At 36.7% G+C, this 12,678-nt stretch overlaps 1 protein-coding gene across 3 annotated transcripts; it reads right to left on the bottom strand.

Annotated features, from left to right (window-relative positions):
- Positions 1–3,033: 3,033 nt before the first annotated feature.
- Positions 3,034–11,773, bottom strand: avpr2aa (arginine vasopressin receptor 2a, duplicate a). Of its 3 annotated transcripts, none has more exons than XM_057319192.1 (7): positions 11,407–11,773; positions 10,930–10,983; positions 8,359–8,729; positions 8,034–8,279; positions 7,728–7,874; positions 5,934–6,537; positions 3,034–4,946 (listed from the first exon to the last, which is right to left on the bottom strand). In XM_057319192.1, exons 3-7 carry the CDS (start codon positions 8,725–8,727, stop codon positions 4,750–4,752), a joined length of 1,563 nt encoding a protein of 520 aa, XP_057175175.1. In that variant the 5' UTR covers positions 8,728–8,729; positions 10,930–10,983; positions 11,407–11,773; the 3' UTR covers positions 3,034–4,749. The 3 variants fall into 3 exon arrangements, with proteins under 3 accessions (XP_057175175.1, XP_057175178.1, XP_057175177.1); XM_057319195.1 differs by having other exon boundaries at positions 8,034–8,117; XM_057319194.1 differs by lacking the exon at positions 10,930–10,983.
- Between the last annotated feature and the right edge of the window lie 905 nt (positions 11,774–12,678).

Genomic DNA, 12,678 nt, shown 5'->3' with positions numbered 1-12,678 from the left:
TTTACTTTAAATACTTCTTTAAAATCTTCTTGGTAACTCTGATTTGTGTCCTCTGAATTCATTTGCTCATAGACTCTAGTTTCATATTTAACCACTCTTGGGAAGAATAAAAATGCCACTCAACCTCCTCTGTTTGCTCACCATTCGCCTAGACAAGGATTTACAACTGTCAAACGTTTTGTAACCATTTTCCAAAAACTGTTTAGGAAGAAGATACAAACTATTGTCACGGTGGCAGCACCTTTTAATTGGACCGAATTTAACAAAGTTTGTACCTTAAAGGAACAGTTCACCCAAAAAGGAAAATTAATTTACTCGCCCTCATTTTAAACCTGTATGAATTTCTTTCTTCTGAACACAAAAGAAGATATTTTGAAAAAAGTTGGTAAATGAACAGCGCCGGCAGTGCCCGTTACCAACATTCTTCAAAATATCTTCTTTTGTGTTCTGCGGAAGAAAGTCAAGATTTGAAATGACAAGACGGTGAGTTAATGATGACAGAATTTTCCTTTTTGGGTGAACTATCATTTTAAAGACATATTAGGAAAGCCAAGAGAAACCAAAATGCTGATACAACATTGTACTTTCACCAAAGTGACAGGCCCCTTTGTATCTTAACCTTGTCAAATTTGCTTTTTGGAAAACATTTAAAAGTAATTTTCCTACTGAATATGCACATTCAACAACTGAACCCAAAATATTACACAAGTTGAATTAAAGCTACACATACTGAAATACATTACTTGTCAAATAAAAATACTTTTTTGTAGATTTTTTAATCTAATATAATGCATATGTTAAAATATATAAACATTAATGCATATTTAATCTAATGTTTAAATGCATAACATTGCACTTTGTAAAACTTCTTGGAATGCTCTAGCCTATACAGAAACACCTTCACCTAACATTAACCCTTTTTACAGTCGTTTGAAGTTAAAAAAAACTTTAAACTTTAAATTTTTTTAAAAAATTTAAAGAAATTTCCAATAAAAAATAACAAAATTTAACAAGTTGCAGTCCTATTTTAGTGAAAAGTGAAATAGACCTATTAGTCAGATATGGTGACCCATACCCAAAAGGTAACCTCTGCTTTTAACCCATCCAGAGAGTAGTGAACACACACACAGCAAGTCGTGAACACACGTACACCCGGAGCAGTGGGCAGCTGTCACTGACAGCTCCCCGTAAGTAGGGGTAAGGTGCCTTGCTCAAGGGCACCACAGTCGTTAACCGCCAGCCCTGGGAATCGAACCGGCAACCTTCTGGTCACAAGTCCAACTCACTAACCACTAGGCCACAACTGCCCCGTATTAGGCCACGACTTGGCTTTTTCAAGAAACGTTTTTATGTTCGAGAACAACAAATTGTGAACCAGCAATATGAACGTGCAAAGAACCTGCGAAGTTTGACAGCGAATTTTATCATATAAAATATTAGTATCTGCATGTGTTCAACTGAAGAAAGGAGGTCATATATCTGGGATGGCATGAGGGTGAGTAAATTAGGAGATTTGTCTGGGAGTCTGGGACTGGTTGTTCACATGGGCAGCAATCACATCCTTACAATTCAAAACACACAGGCTATGCAAAATTGTGTCATATTTAATTTTAGAGTACTTTATTTTTTGGTAAAAATTTACAGTTTGAAGCTTCAGAACAGTATATTTATAAAATTCATAGTTTATCACTGCTTGACATTTCTTAATAAGAATCAGCTGGTTCTCTAACAACAGCCTCTACACTTATATTGTAACCATATTTCCCTCATAATCTTTTGTTACGTACTCTTTCTAAATAAATGGGAACTATTTTAATACCGCTGTGGGTGCAGGCAGTCTTTTTTCTCTGTGATTAGGGCGATTGGTTTGATGAATTTAACTAGCTTTTTAAGAGACTGCTATCATCCAAGTTAAAGACACAATTGCAATTGTATGTAATAAAAATCACATGTACAGTATATCATGATCCTGTCCTTCCTGTCAGTAGTTTTCTAGTTCTGTGGACAGGGTCGTGACAGTACCATGTCTTTTGTGCTTGTGGTGTTATGTCTGGAGACACATGGCCTTTGTTGTGACTTGCGCCACGTGTCCTCCTGTTGCGTGCCTTGGCCCCGCCCCCTTGTTTCCCCGGCATTGTCCCATTAGTGTTTCATTCCCCTCACCTGCCCCGTCTAATCTTCCCGTTAGCTTCCCACAGGGGCGGACTGACCAGTAGGACATTCTGTCAAAATCCAGAACGGCCGTACCACCGATGGCCTACGGCCATGACCAGGGGCGGATCGTCCATCTGGAGTATCGGAACTTTTCCTGGTGGGCCGCTAATGTATGGGACCGGAATGGACGCTTGGGCTGGACAGACGGACGTTATTAACGCGAATGCACACAATGCGAAGGCATCAGCGAGACGGACACGTTACATACAACACATCCAACCACAACAAACCCCCCCCCCCGTCGAAAGAGAGGGTGGAGGGCCGATGTGGGCTGAAAACTCCAGGGCCGTTTTTACTTCCCAGTCTGCCCCTGGCTTCCCATTAGTGTTTGATTCCCCTCAACAGCCCATTGTTAACTTCCCTCGTTATTGTTCCCTACTTAAAGCCCTTTTACTAACTACTTCGTGTTAGTTCCTGTGCTGCTAGTTATCTTGTTCCCGTCCTGATAGTTATCTTGTTCACGTCTTGCCTTGCTTTGCCTTACCCTGCTGTGTTTGTGGACTTACCATTTGTGTTATTTTTGGCCTTTGTTTATTTTGGCCCCTCATGGGAAATGTTTGTTTTGAGTTCCTGTTTTGTTTAGTTTTGCCCCATTGTGGGTTTTTGGTTTAATAAATAATAAAGTTTTTGTGTTGCACCTTAGCTGTCTGCATTTGGGTTCTTCTGCCTCTACTGTGACACTAGGGCCTTGAGATGCTAATATGTCAGATGCTAAAAAGGTTAAAAACTTACTTATAGGCCAATAAAACGATGCAGCAGAGTCAATGGCTATAGTTCTCTGTAGTGTGAAATGAAGCAGCTCAACAAGGAAATGCCTTTATTGGGACACATGTACATGAGGTGATTGCTGTACAAAAAAAATAATTGACAATAATACAATACTACTGTACTGTAACATGCATGTTACCATAATAAATATATAATATACAGTATAAAGTATACAGTATGATTCTGATCCTTTAAACCATTTGTAAGTCAATTTGAATGTGTAGCCTACTTAATGTTAAAGGAATAATTCACCCTCACGTTGTTCAATATGAAGATATTTTGAGAGATATTTTAGTAGTTTTGTATCCATACTAAGGAAGTCAATGGTGGCCAATGTTGTTTGATTACCAATGTTCTTCAACATAATCTTTTGTGTTCTGCAGAAGAAAGAAAATCAAGTAGGTTTGGATTGACATAAGGGTAGATACATTACGAAAGATTTTCATTTTTGGGCTAACTATCCCTTTAATATGGATTTAGTGTTTTCATAACTTACTATTTTGTATTGTTTTTGTATTGTACTATTTTGTGAATCTTTTGAAAATGTAACAACTGTACCTTTGATGTGAGAACAATTATATAGCTTCATTTCAATTGAACCTTCAAAGATACAAAATTTTACAAGAACTATTTACAAAGTAACAAAATCTCTACATCAATATCTATATATTTTACTCACATTATGTCTGACGTTTTATAGCATTTTAAAGTGTGACCCTTCTACATACTGTACTGTCAGAAGAGAAGAGCTGTTTACTTACTGTATCACTGGCATTCAATGAACTCTACATAACCTGATATTATTTTAGTTCATTTCCTTTTTGCCATCTTCCTATATTTTTATGACTTCCCATTATGCTATCTTTACAACATCTATGAATGTGATTTGTAAGTGCTCTATAAATAACACTTGGTGCAGATTTTTTTGCGAATTGCTGGTGATTCAGTAGATAAAAGATCATTATTTTCCCACAGCTTCCTTATTATTCAATAACTGTCATATTAAAAATACAAATCAGTCACTGTATAACAACTTGTGTTGGGTTTGTGGACTTGTGCTTTGTTTAGTCCAATATGGAAACTATTACATTGACTTTTAAGTCTTGGATTTTTGAAACAAGCATCTTTATATTCTCTTGTGCTCATCTGATTTTTATCATTTCCATCATTTTTACGACGCTTCTTGTTTTGATTATTCATTTATTTTGGCCTGCGTTCAGAACTGTCCCCAGGACACAGTTTCCACGCGTACATCACATAACTCTTCCGCAGTCCTTGCCATGAAAGCGCTGAATCCAAAGAAGACTTATGACAGAAGAACTGAATGAATCAACCGGCTCTGGGGTTAAAGCCTTGATCCGTCCCTCCTCCAGAGTTAAGACTTCTGTTTTCATCTCCCATCCACAATAATGGAGAATTGATAAAACGCATTGCAAATAAATCATTTCATTCATCTTCAAAAGCTCTTCTTTTTCCTGGTTATTGAAACAAGGAACGGTCATGTATTCAATGGTCCAGCTAGTCGGTGGCCTATTTTGCATAAAATTCTCATGAATTCATTGTCATGTGATACTTTGGTCCTGCCTTGTCATTATTCTCACATGTATATATGTTTCTTATGCAGCTCTGAATAGATCATGTGAATCCTCCACGTCTAGCAGATGTCATTAAATCTTTTATATCTCACAGCGTGGGGCAGATTCACCTGCAGCTATAAATCTCCAATTGCGTTTCAGGAGGCGCAGGGCTTGGTTATTTGTGTAGGGGTCAGAACTGGTTGTCCTTGGTTGTGGAGGTGTGGATGTCACTAGAGTGGTCGTGGAGAGAGCTCCTGCGGGGCTTTGGCCGACAGCGCAGCAGTGCTAGAAGTTCACGAGACACGCTGCTGGAGAAGGCTGTGTAGATCCACGGGTTAGTGCAGGAGTTCAGACTAGCAAGTAACATGAGGATTGTGAATGCCACGCCTGAGAATGAGGGAGAGAGAAAGTTATTTAAATTATAAACAAAAATCAATGTTTAGTTTTATTGTTTTCTGCCATAAAAAAATTAACATTCCTTAAAGCTGTGAAATGTTTTAAATGCAAAATATATTTAAATTTTTATTTAGTGTAAAATATTTGGGAAGTGGGTAATTATGAAAAATGTTTTAATTGCAATATTTATATATATTATATATACACACACTGTATATGCAAATATATATTGCATATAAAACATTTCTCATTATATTTATTATTTCATAGATGATACTTTTTATCTTATGTTATTATTTAATCTATTATTATATATATTATTTTAATTAAAAAAATGATTAAATAATAAAATAAAATAAGATACAAAGTATCATCTATGAAATAATAAATATAATAACATAATAAAACATACTAAAATAATTTTGTATTATAAATAAAACATTACAAAAGGCCTATTTGAATATGAAATCCTTAAATTGATTACAAATAAAACAATTACTATTTTAGAGCTTTTGTTTGAAGTTGACATTTTTTGAAGGATAAGCGCCTCATCTGATTCATTTGTTGAAAAATACAAGTTTCAGGCCCTGTATTTCTCTATTCTACTCTATTCAAGTAAACAGCTGAAACTAATGAGAAGGATGTGGAGTAGGCACACACATGGTACTGTATGTGTGTACATTCGCAGCTGTGAGGAGCCTGTGGTGATGAGATTCAAACATCTGGATAGTGATGGAAGAGCAGCATGGGAGCTGGGTTATTTATTAGGCTTAAGACATGGGCTTTAATATACATGTAGAGGAGACTGAGGGAGAGCTGGAAGGTATTTGCAAGACCTTTACTGTAGTAGGAAATACCAACTTGACCTCACGTTGATAGACTCAACATTTTCTGGATCATCATTATTGACAAGATAAGGGACATTATTGTATTTTATATACATATAAGTGTGTGTGTAAAGAACTGCTAATTTCTCACCTTGGGAGGGTGGGTTGGGGTCCCAGGCTGCCCAGAGCTGTACAATAAAGAAGGGGGACCAGCACATGGTATAGACCAGCACAATGACCAGAGTCATCCTCACTGTTTTTGACATGGCTTTAGACACGCCTGAAGGAGGAGGAGGGAGGCGGCAAGGTGGTAAAGAGGACTTGGAAGAATTATTAAAATCCTCTGTGGTGTTGTTGTAAGAGTTCCTCTGGAGAACAGAGTGATCATGCGAGGTCTGACAGCAATCACAGTGATGTTCAGATGATGGAACCCTGCTGTGATTGGAACTATAACTGTGAGCCTGTGAAGTCACATCACTGGACCTGTAGCTGTCCTTGCAAGATTTTTCACAGCAGTGTGGCTCTGGTGAATCCTTAGAGCTGTATGCGTTAGAATGAGAGGAGCCCTTGTTGTTGTTCGCTTTATGAAGATCATCTCTTGTTTCTCCACCATTGCTGACATGCGTTCTGACCGTGCTGGTCTGCTTCTTGAGGATGGGAAGGTGAAAGAGAACCATGTTCTTCTTCATATCAGCAGAAACCACACGCTCTGATTTCAGGTAGATGTTGTCATGGATTTCTTTGAATATCCGTACCTAGCACAAAAATCACATACATACATTAGAATTTGTTTATTGATTCATGGTAGCGGTATTTAATTACCAAAAACATTGATTAGATTTGGTTTATGTTCAGTCAGTGTCCTCTGACTGACTTCCTGGGAACCGCATTAGCTGTTGGAAAGAAACATCTGCACATTAGAGAATTTTGCTCCTAAAATAGAAACGCTTCAGTCAGGTCAGAGGTCATAATCTTAACAATGCTGAATATTAGCAATATGATGCATGACAGAGGATCTTCCAAATAATGTCACTCCGTTGGAAATACTGCTACCCACCAGTGCATTTCTCAGCCTGGTCTGCACACATTCAATTTCTTACATTGACGGTGTGCAGATCTCAAAAGAGGACAGACATTAATATTTTTGTTTTGTGTTATGATCTAAACCTCACAGTAGCCGAAATGAACAGATGCACAGTAGTCTATAGGTCATGTAAGCAACAAAAAAAAGAACGCAAAGAGAAAACCATCTGGTTGAAATAATATAAAGTAAAAAGTGCTTTAAACTGTCTTTTACAAGTCAAGTTGCAATTGCTTTGATACGTTTTATTTGATTTATCCTTGATGAGTTAAAGTAATGTGAAAATATATTTTGACATGACTCATTAATCACATCTTTTTTGCAGTGTGGAACATATCAAGATGGCTCTTGATAGAAAGACAAAGAAGGAATTCATATAGGGAGTATTAAAGTTAAGAAATGATGATGCAGTGGTGCAGTTACTGCGTGGAGGGATCGGTCTAACTCGTGGATGCCACTGAGTCCCAGGCAGCTGTTTGAAATAACGAAGAGGTTTCTGTGGTTGTAAACAGGATGATTTAAGATAGCTTTTTTACATTTTGAAAACAAGAAGAGAACCTATGGCCAACCTTGGCTGCTTGCCATTGCAACTATCATATCCCTTTACATGTGGTACTATAGTTAAAAAGCAGTTATCATTATATAAAACCTAAAGTTTGATCTTTTTGTTTTTCTGAAAAAAATCGAAATAAACGCAGTAATGATACACAAAAACACAACCCGAGAATAAAATATTAAAGATACAATTAATCGACGTGACTAATAGGCGGAATGTGTTCACTGATATCTAAGCCAACTGAATGACATGAGAGAATGAAAATAGCTTGAAGCATCACAGATGGAATGAACAGAAACTAGCAGTACCTGGCAGATGGTGATAATGAAGGTAGGAAGCACAAACACAGCTACAGTCATCCAGGTGACATAAGCCTTCACACCCCAGGACTCAGCGAAATGCCCCCAGCATTCAAACACACCTGGCGCGACCTCTGACCTTGAGAAGATAAATAGCTGACAAGCAACACAGGGTCGATTAAATAAGACGAAGTACCTCTAGTTTACATCAAATTTACAGTCAACATCTTAGTTTATTATTAAATACAAAAAGAAGATCATATGATGTGTGCACTATATTTAGTAGAATTTAGATGGTACGAACAACCACAATACCTGTGGCACACTGAGAACAAAGGCCATCCCCCAAGCCACCAGAATAGGTGTGTTCCAGCACGAAACAGCCCCTCCTCTGTAAGCCTGCAGGGGGCAGCAGATGGCATTATGGCGGTCCACTGTCATCGCAACAATCATAAAAGAGGATGCAAACATTCCCACAATCTGCAGATATTTCACTGAGCGACACAGCACATCAGGACCCTGAAATCTCTCTGTGATATCCCATAAAAGCTGAGGGAGCACCTGCAGAACATCACAGTATGCATTTGTTGATAAAGATTACATTTAGCATGAATGATTAAACGGCAAACTTTAAGCTTACCTGAAAAAATGCCACCACGAGGTCTGCAAGACACAGATTGACCATAAAAAGGTGCATGGGTGCATTGTATTTACGTCTCCTCAGCAGAACCCACAGTACAAAGCTGTTTCCTAGTGTCGTGAGAGCGAAAACGAAACCCAGAACTGCAATCTCTGCTCGAGCTAGAGCAACGTCCCGCACTCTGGGGAGAGCAGGGGAATGAGTTGGGTTGATGGAGCTGTTTTGAGATAGCAACCAGAAGTACGATCCACCTCTGAAAGTGCTGTTGAGTCCAGGATGCTCTGACAATGAATAGAAGGTGAAGTTGGTCCATCCAGCAGTTGCATGGACTGATCCATCCCAACCTGCCTCTCCTGAAATGGTCTCCATACCTGCACAGAGAATCAAATGGGTGAGCACGAGTAGCACAGTTTGTAAATCAGTGGTTCTCAATTGGTTCTGTCTATTGCCTAAAGAAAATACTAAAACTGTTTAGTGTAGGAAAAACATCTTGAAAATCACACACTGAAATATATTTCTATTAGAAAAATGTATTTAATATTATTAACATATATGGAGAATAATGAATGAGACAATACTGTATGTTTAACATATGTTTAGTTCTTTTTCTTTCTATTTCTGATACAAATCTTTCCTTTTTTTGTTTTCTTTTCCATATTTCCCCAACGAGGCTTGACTCCCACAATCCCACAATTTAGTTATGTTCGCTCCCCATTCCTCTCAACCGTCTTCATGTTCTCCCTCTCTTTTTCTTTGATCATTCCATCATCCTGTTTCTATTGCTTCTATCCTCTCTTATTAACTGCTCTTTGATCTCAATATAATGTGGTTTATTTTCTTGACCCTGCAAATACATAATACAAACAAAAATATCAGTTGCACAAATGAGACTGGCAGTGTGAGAAAGAGAAGTAGCCTGAGACTTTGACTTAGTAAAATAAACACAGGAGAGGAGGACGTGCGGTACAGGACGATGAAGTATGTACAGTACAGTCAATTATGTTGTGTTGCCCTTCATTAACTAAAAAAATAAGATTTTGACATATTTCCCAGAGGGGAAAATAAACCAATGAACACATCATTCTGTTCAAACGTTTACATCACTTTGATACAGTCTAGTGCCTTCTTGAGCATCTTTTGTAATAGTTGCGTAGGAGTCTCTAAATTGCCCTAAAGTGTGGAAAGCTGGATCCCAAAATCATATAGCCACTGCTGAGAGTAGCACAAATGCAAAGTGCAGAAGATGCAAGAAAACCAAATACAGTGAAGTACTTGAAGTTTTTTTAAAAGAAAAATGGACAAGCTACTGTTTACTTGTGTAGTCAATTGTGTAAAGTTAGTTATTATTTGGTCATGTGGATTATTTTTATGTAAATGTTTTACATAAACAATTTAGCACACAGTACTACATAAAAAGCAGTACTACACTCGATTTTTTATTTTAAAGATATTTAAACATAGAGCTGTGGAATAAATTAAGAGACCTCTTCAGTTTTGCCTTTGCATTTCTGCATGTTTTGTGACTATTAAATTTAGGAACAGGAACCAAAGTCACCAAATGACTGAAATGTAGAAGACTAGGCGACTGCATAGACAAATGAAGGTTTTGCAAAAATCAGGCTTATTTCATCATATATTCATATTTGAATTGAAAGCTAAAATACAAGAAAATAAATTCATATTGTAATGTTTGAACATGTAAATAAACTTCTGTTCTTTGCAGATCTGCAAACATTTGTTATTTTGACCGGTTTGTCCTGTTTCAGTTTTCTGCAAATAAAAAACAATATTTTCATTTGGAATTTGGAAAATGTTGTCACTAGTTCACAGAATGAAAGAAAAATGATCATTTTAGTTAAACTCGTACCTACAGTATAAATATTAAATACAGAAAAACTGAAAATAAATTTGGAGTGGTCTCTTAATTTTTTTCCAAGGCTGTGTTTTGCATAATATGATAAAGTGTAAAAAAAAATGCAAAAAAAATATTTGTGACATGGACAACCCAAAAATACAACCCAAAAAACATTACCTAAAATAATATTGATGATCTACAATTTACATTCTCATTCAGCAGATTCTGTGATTGTGAAACTCCTAAGCTGTTGATGAAGTTTTTTTATGTCTTTTGCTGCACGGCTTTCAGGTCTGGTCATAAATAACACATTTGTCCCTGTCACATGGGTCTTTAAGGTCATCCCCTGAAGCATCTGATGCATGAGCTGTTCAGTTTACCCTTGCTTTGTCATTTTCTGCCGTCTTTGAAGCCGTCCCTTTGTGGACGATCCACTAATATGGTGCTGCACAAATGTTGACCTGAGCTAAATATAACTGATGATACAGAGAAGGTACTCTGCTTTGTAAACTGCTTGTATACAGTACAGAATACAGATGTGTTTCAAAGATTGAATACAGTACATCGCTAAACGCCAAACATTTTAGTTGTGCTTTGTTTTGAAAGCCTGAGCACTGTATATTATTGTTTTTGTTAGATGGGTAATGACTTAATCAAGTTTAATTGCACATATTCATTCACATGTGAGTATAATGATCAATCTTTATTCTTCTCACCTCTGTCAGTGCATGACTCTCACTGTAAAAGCAGTTCCCCTTTGTTGTGTTTGCCTAAAATAAACCAAATATATATATATATATATATTCGTGGAATTCTTTTTACTAAAGTTCGGACACAATCATTCACACAATATTCTTACACACTCTTTCCACAAGATGTTTACTAATGCACTTCTTTTGGCACATTTGAAATTACACTTTACACCAAATTACACCATTGATATTGAACTGTATTTTTAAATATTTTTTTGCACCTTTTTAAAAAAATGTGTAGTTTACTAAAACTATCTTACCTTACAATGCGTAAAAGAAGACAAAAAAAAACCGTTCTGCTAAAATAACTATACTCTGGAAACCAGTTATATCTAATACATTTATTTTAAATCTTTACTAGAAAACAATGCAAAAATATTGAATAAAACCTTTTTTGTCGTCGTGTATATTAATAAAAAAGTATAGAATAAAAATACTTACTCTAATGTTTTTTTGTAAATCAGGTGCAATAATCCCAGCGTATTCTGAGGACCTTCGTTCAGTTCTCCACAACTGTAATTCTACTTTGTTGATCAGTTGACAAAACAACTAGTGCTGATGAATAGCATTGAGTCATTTCATCACCCTACAGTATGCGAGTGCGTGAGGCTGTAGTTTTCATCCAAGAGCTTTACTTCTTGCAGAACCGCGCGGTCCAGCAGAAGCATGCCATTTATTCCAAGAAATGTCCAACCATTCCTGAGAGTCTGTGTGTCGGAGCGTTAATTTCCCATATTACATAAGAACCATGCTAACAGAGCTGAACTTGAGCCTTGCTTAAACATATTTCTTACACTTACTCACCCTCTCTCCCTTGCTCTCTCTGTCTCTCCAGATCCCTTTTCCCATTTCTCAGGTCTCAGTGTTATAAAATGGGGGAGGAGCTAGAAAAAGATGGAGAATGTTCCAACTGTATACATCCATTCCCACTGTGATAAAGTATAGAAAGAATCGGTAAGCTTTTTGTTATGAAGTGGCTTTCAAAGTGGGAGATCAGTGCCAATATTTGCTTTAGCATTCAAATTAACCTGCACTGGGTGTGACTCCACTTCTGGCAATTGTTTTAGTCGGTGGAACAAAGTTGTCTGATTGACCGTCACACAATACACATGTGTTTTTATCTCTACCAGTTGTAAAACGTCAAATAATTCATAGCATTTTGTTTCATATCAATCCATAAAGACATGCTTTACATTATGTACATGCATTTGCTTTAAACCCAATGCAGCTTACAGTAAATTGCATTCATTTTGATTATGCAACAGGTTTTTGGTATAGCTGTTCCCAGAGTATGAAGGAAAAATGACAAACAGCACAAAACAAATGAATTAGAATAATTTTAAAACTGCATCCTCGTTTACATTTGCATAGTGAATGTTTTAAGGAGCTGGTTGGTTGCCTGTGGGAAAAAGAGTGCTTTTTTTAAAGTTGTGTATGATAAAATTCTTAAAAATGTTGTTCCAAGCGTGAATTACTTTCATATGGTGAGAAATCAACATTTTTATGACACTAGGAGTAGGGATTTTAACATTTGTCCAGAAGCTTGGTGGGGAAAAATATGTTTTATATACTAGTGCAATAGCATGGAATAAGTTGCCGACATCTATAAAGAGTATAACAGAATTGAGGAATTTTAAAAGGATATTGAAAAAATGGTTGTTAGTAGATGCTAGTTAGGTTGTCATTGTTGGATTTTGTGTTTATATTGTATAT

This window comes from Triplophysa rosa, linkage group LG21, assembly GCF_024868665.1.
Source record: "Triplophysa rosa linkage group LG21, Trosa_1v2, whole genome shotgun sequence".
NCBI classification, from domain to species: Eukaryota; Metazoa; Chordata; class Actinopteri; order Cypriniformes; family Nemacheilidae; genus Triplophysa; species Triplophysa rosa.
This window is presented reverse-complemented; position numbering and strand designations above follow the sequence as displayed.

Coding starts and splice junctions, on each gene's coding strand:
- avpr2aa (XM_057319192.1), bottom strand. CDS start 8,727: ATGGAGACCATTTCAGGAGAGGCAGGTTGGGATGGATCAGTCCATGCA. Junction 7,875..8,033: donor TTGTTCTCAGTGTGCCACAG/GTATTGTGGTTG, acceptor GTTGCTTGTCAG/CTATTTATCTTCTCAAGGTC. Junction 4,947..5,933: donor CCCCAACCCACCCTCCCAAG/GTGAGAAATTAG, acceptor CCTCATTCTCAG/GCGTGGCATTCACAATCCTC.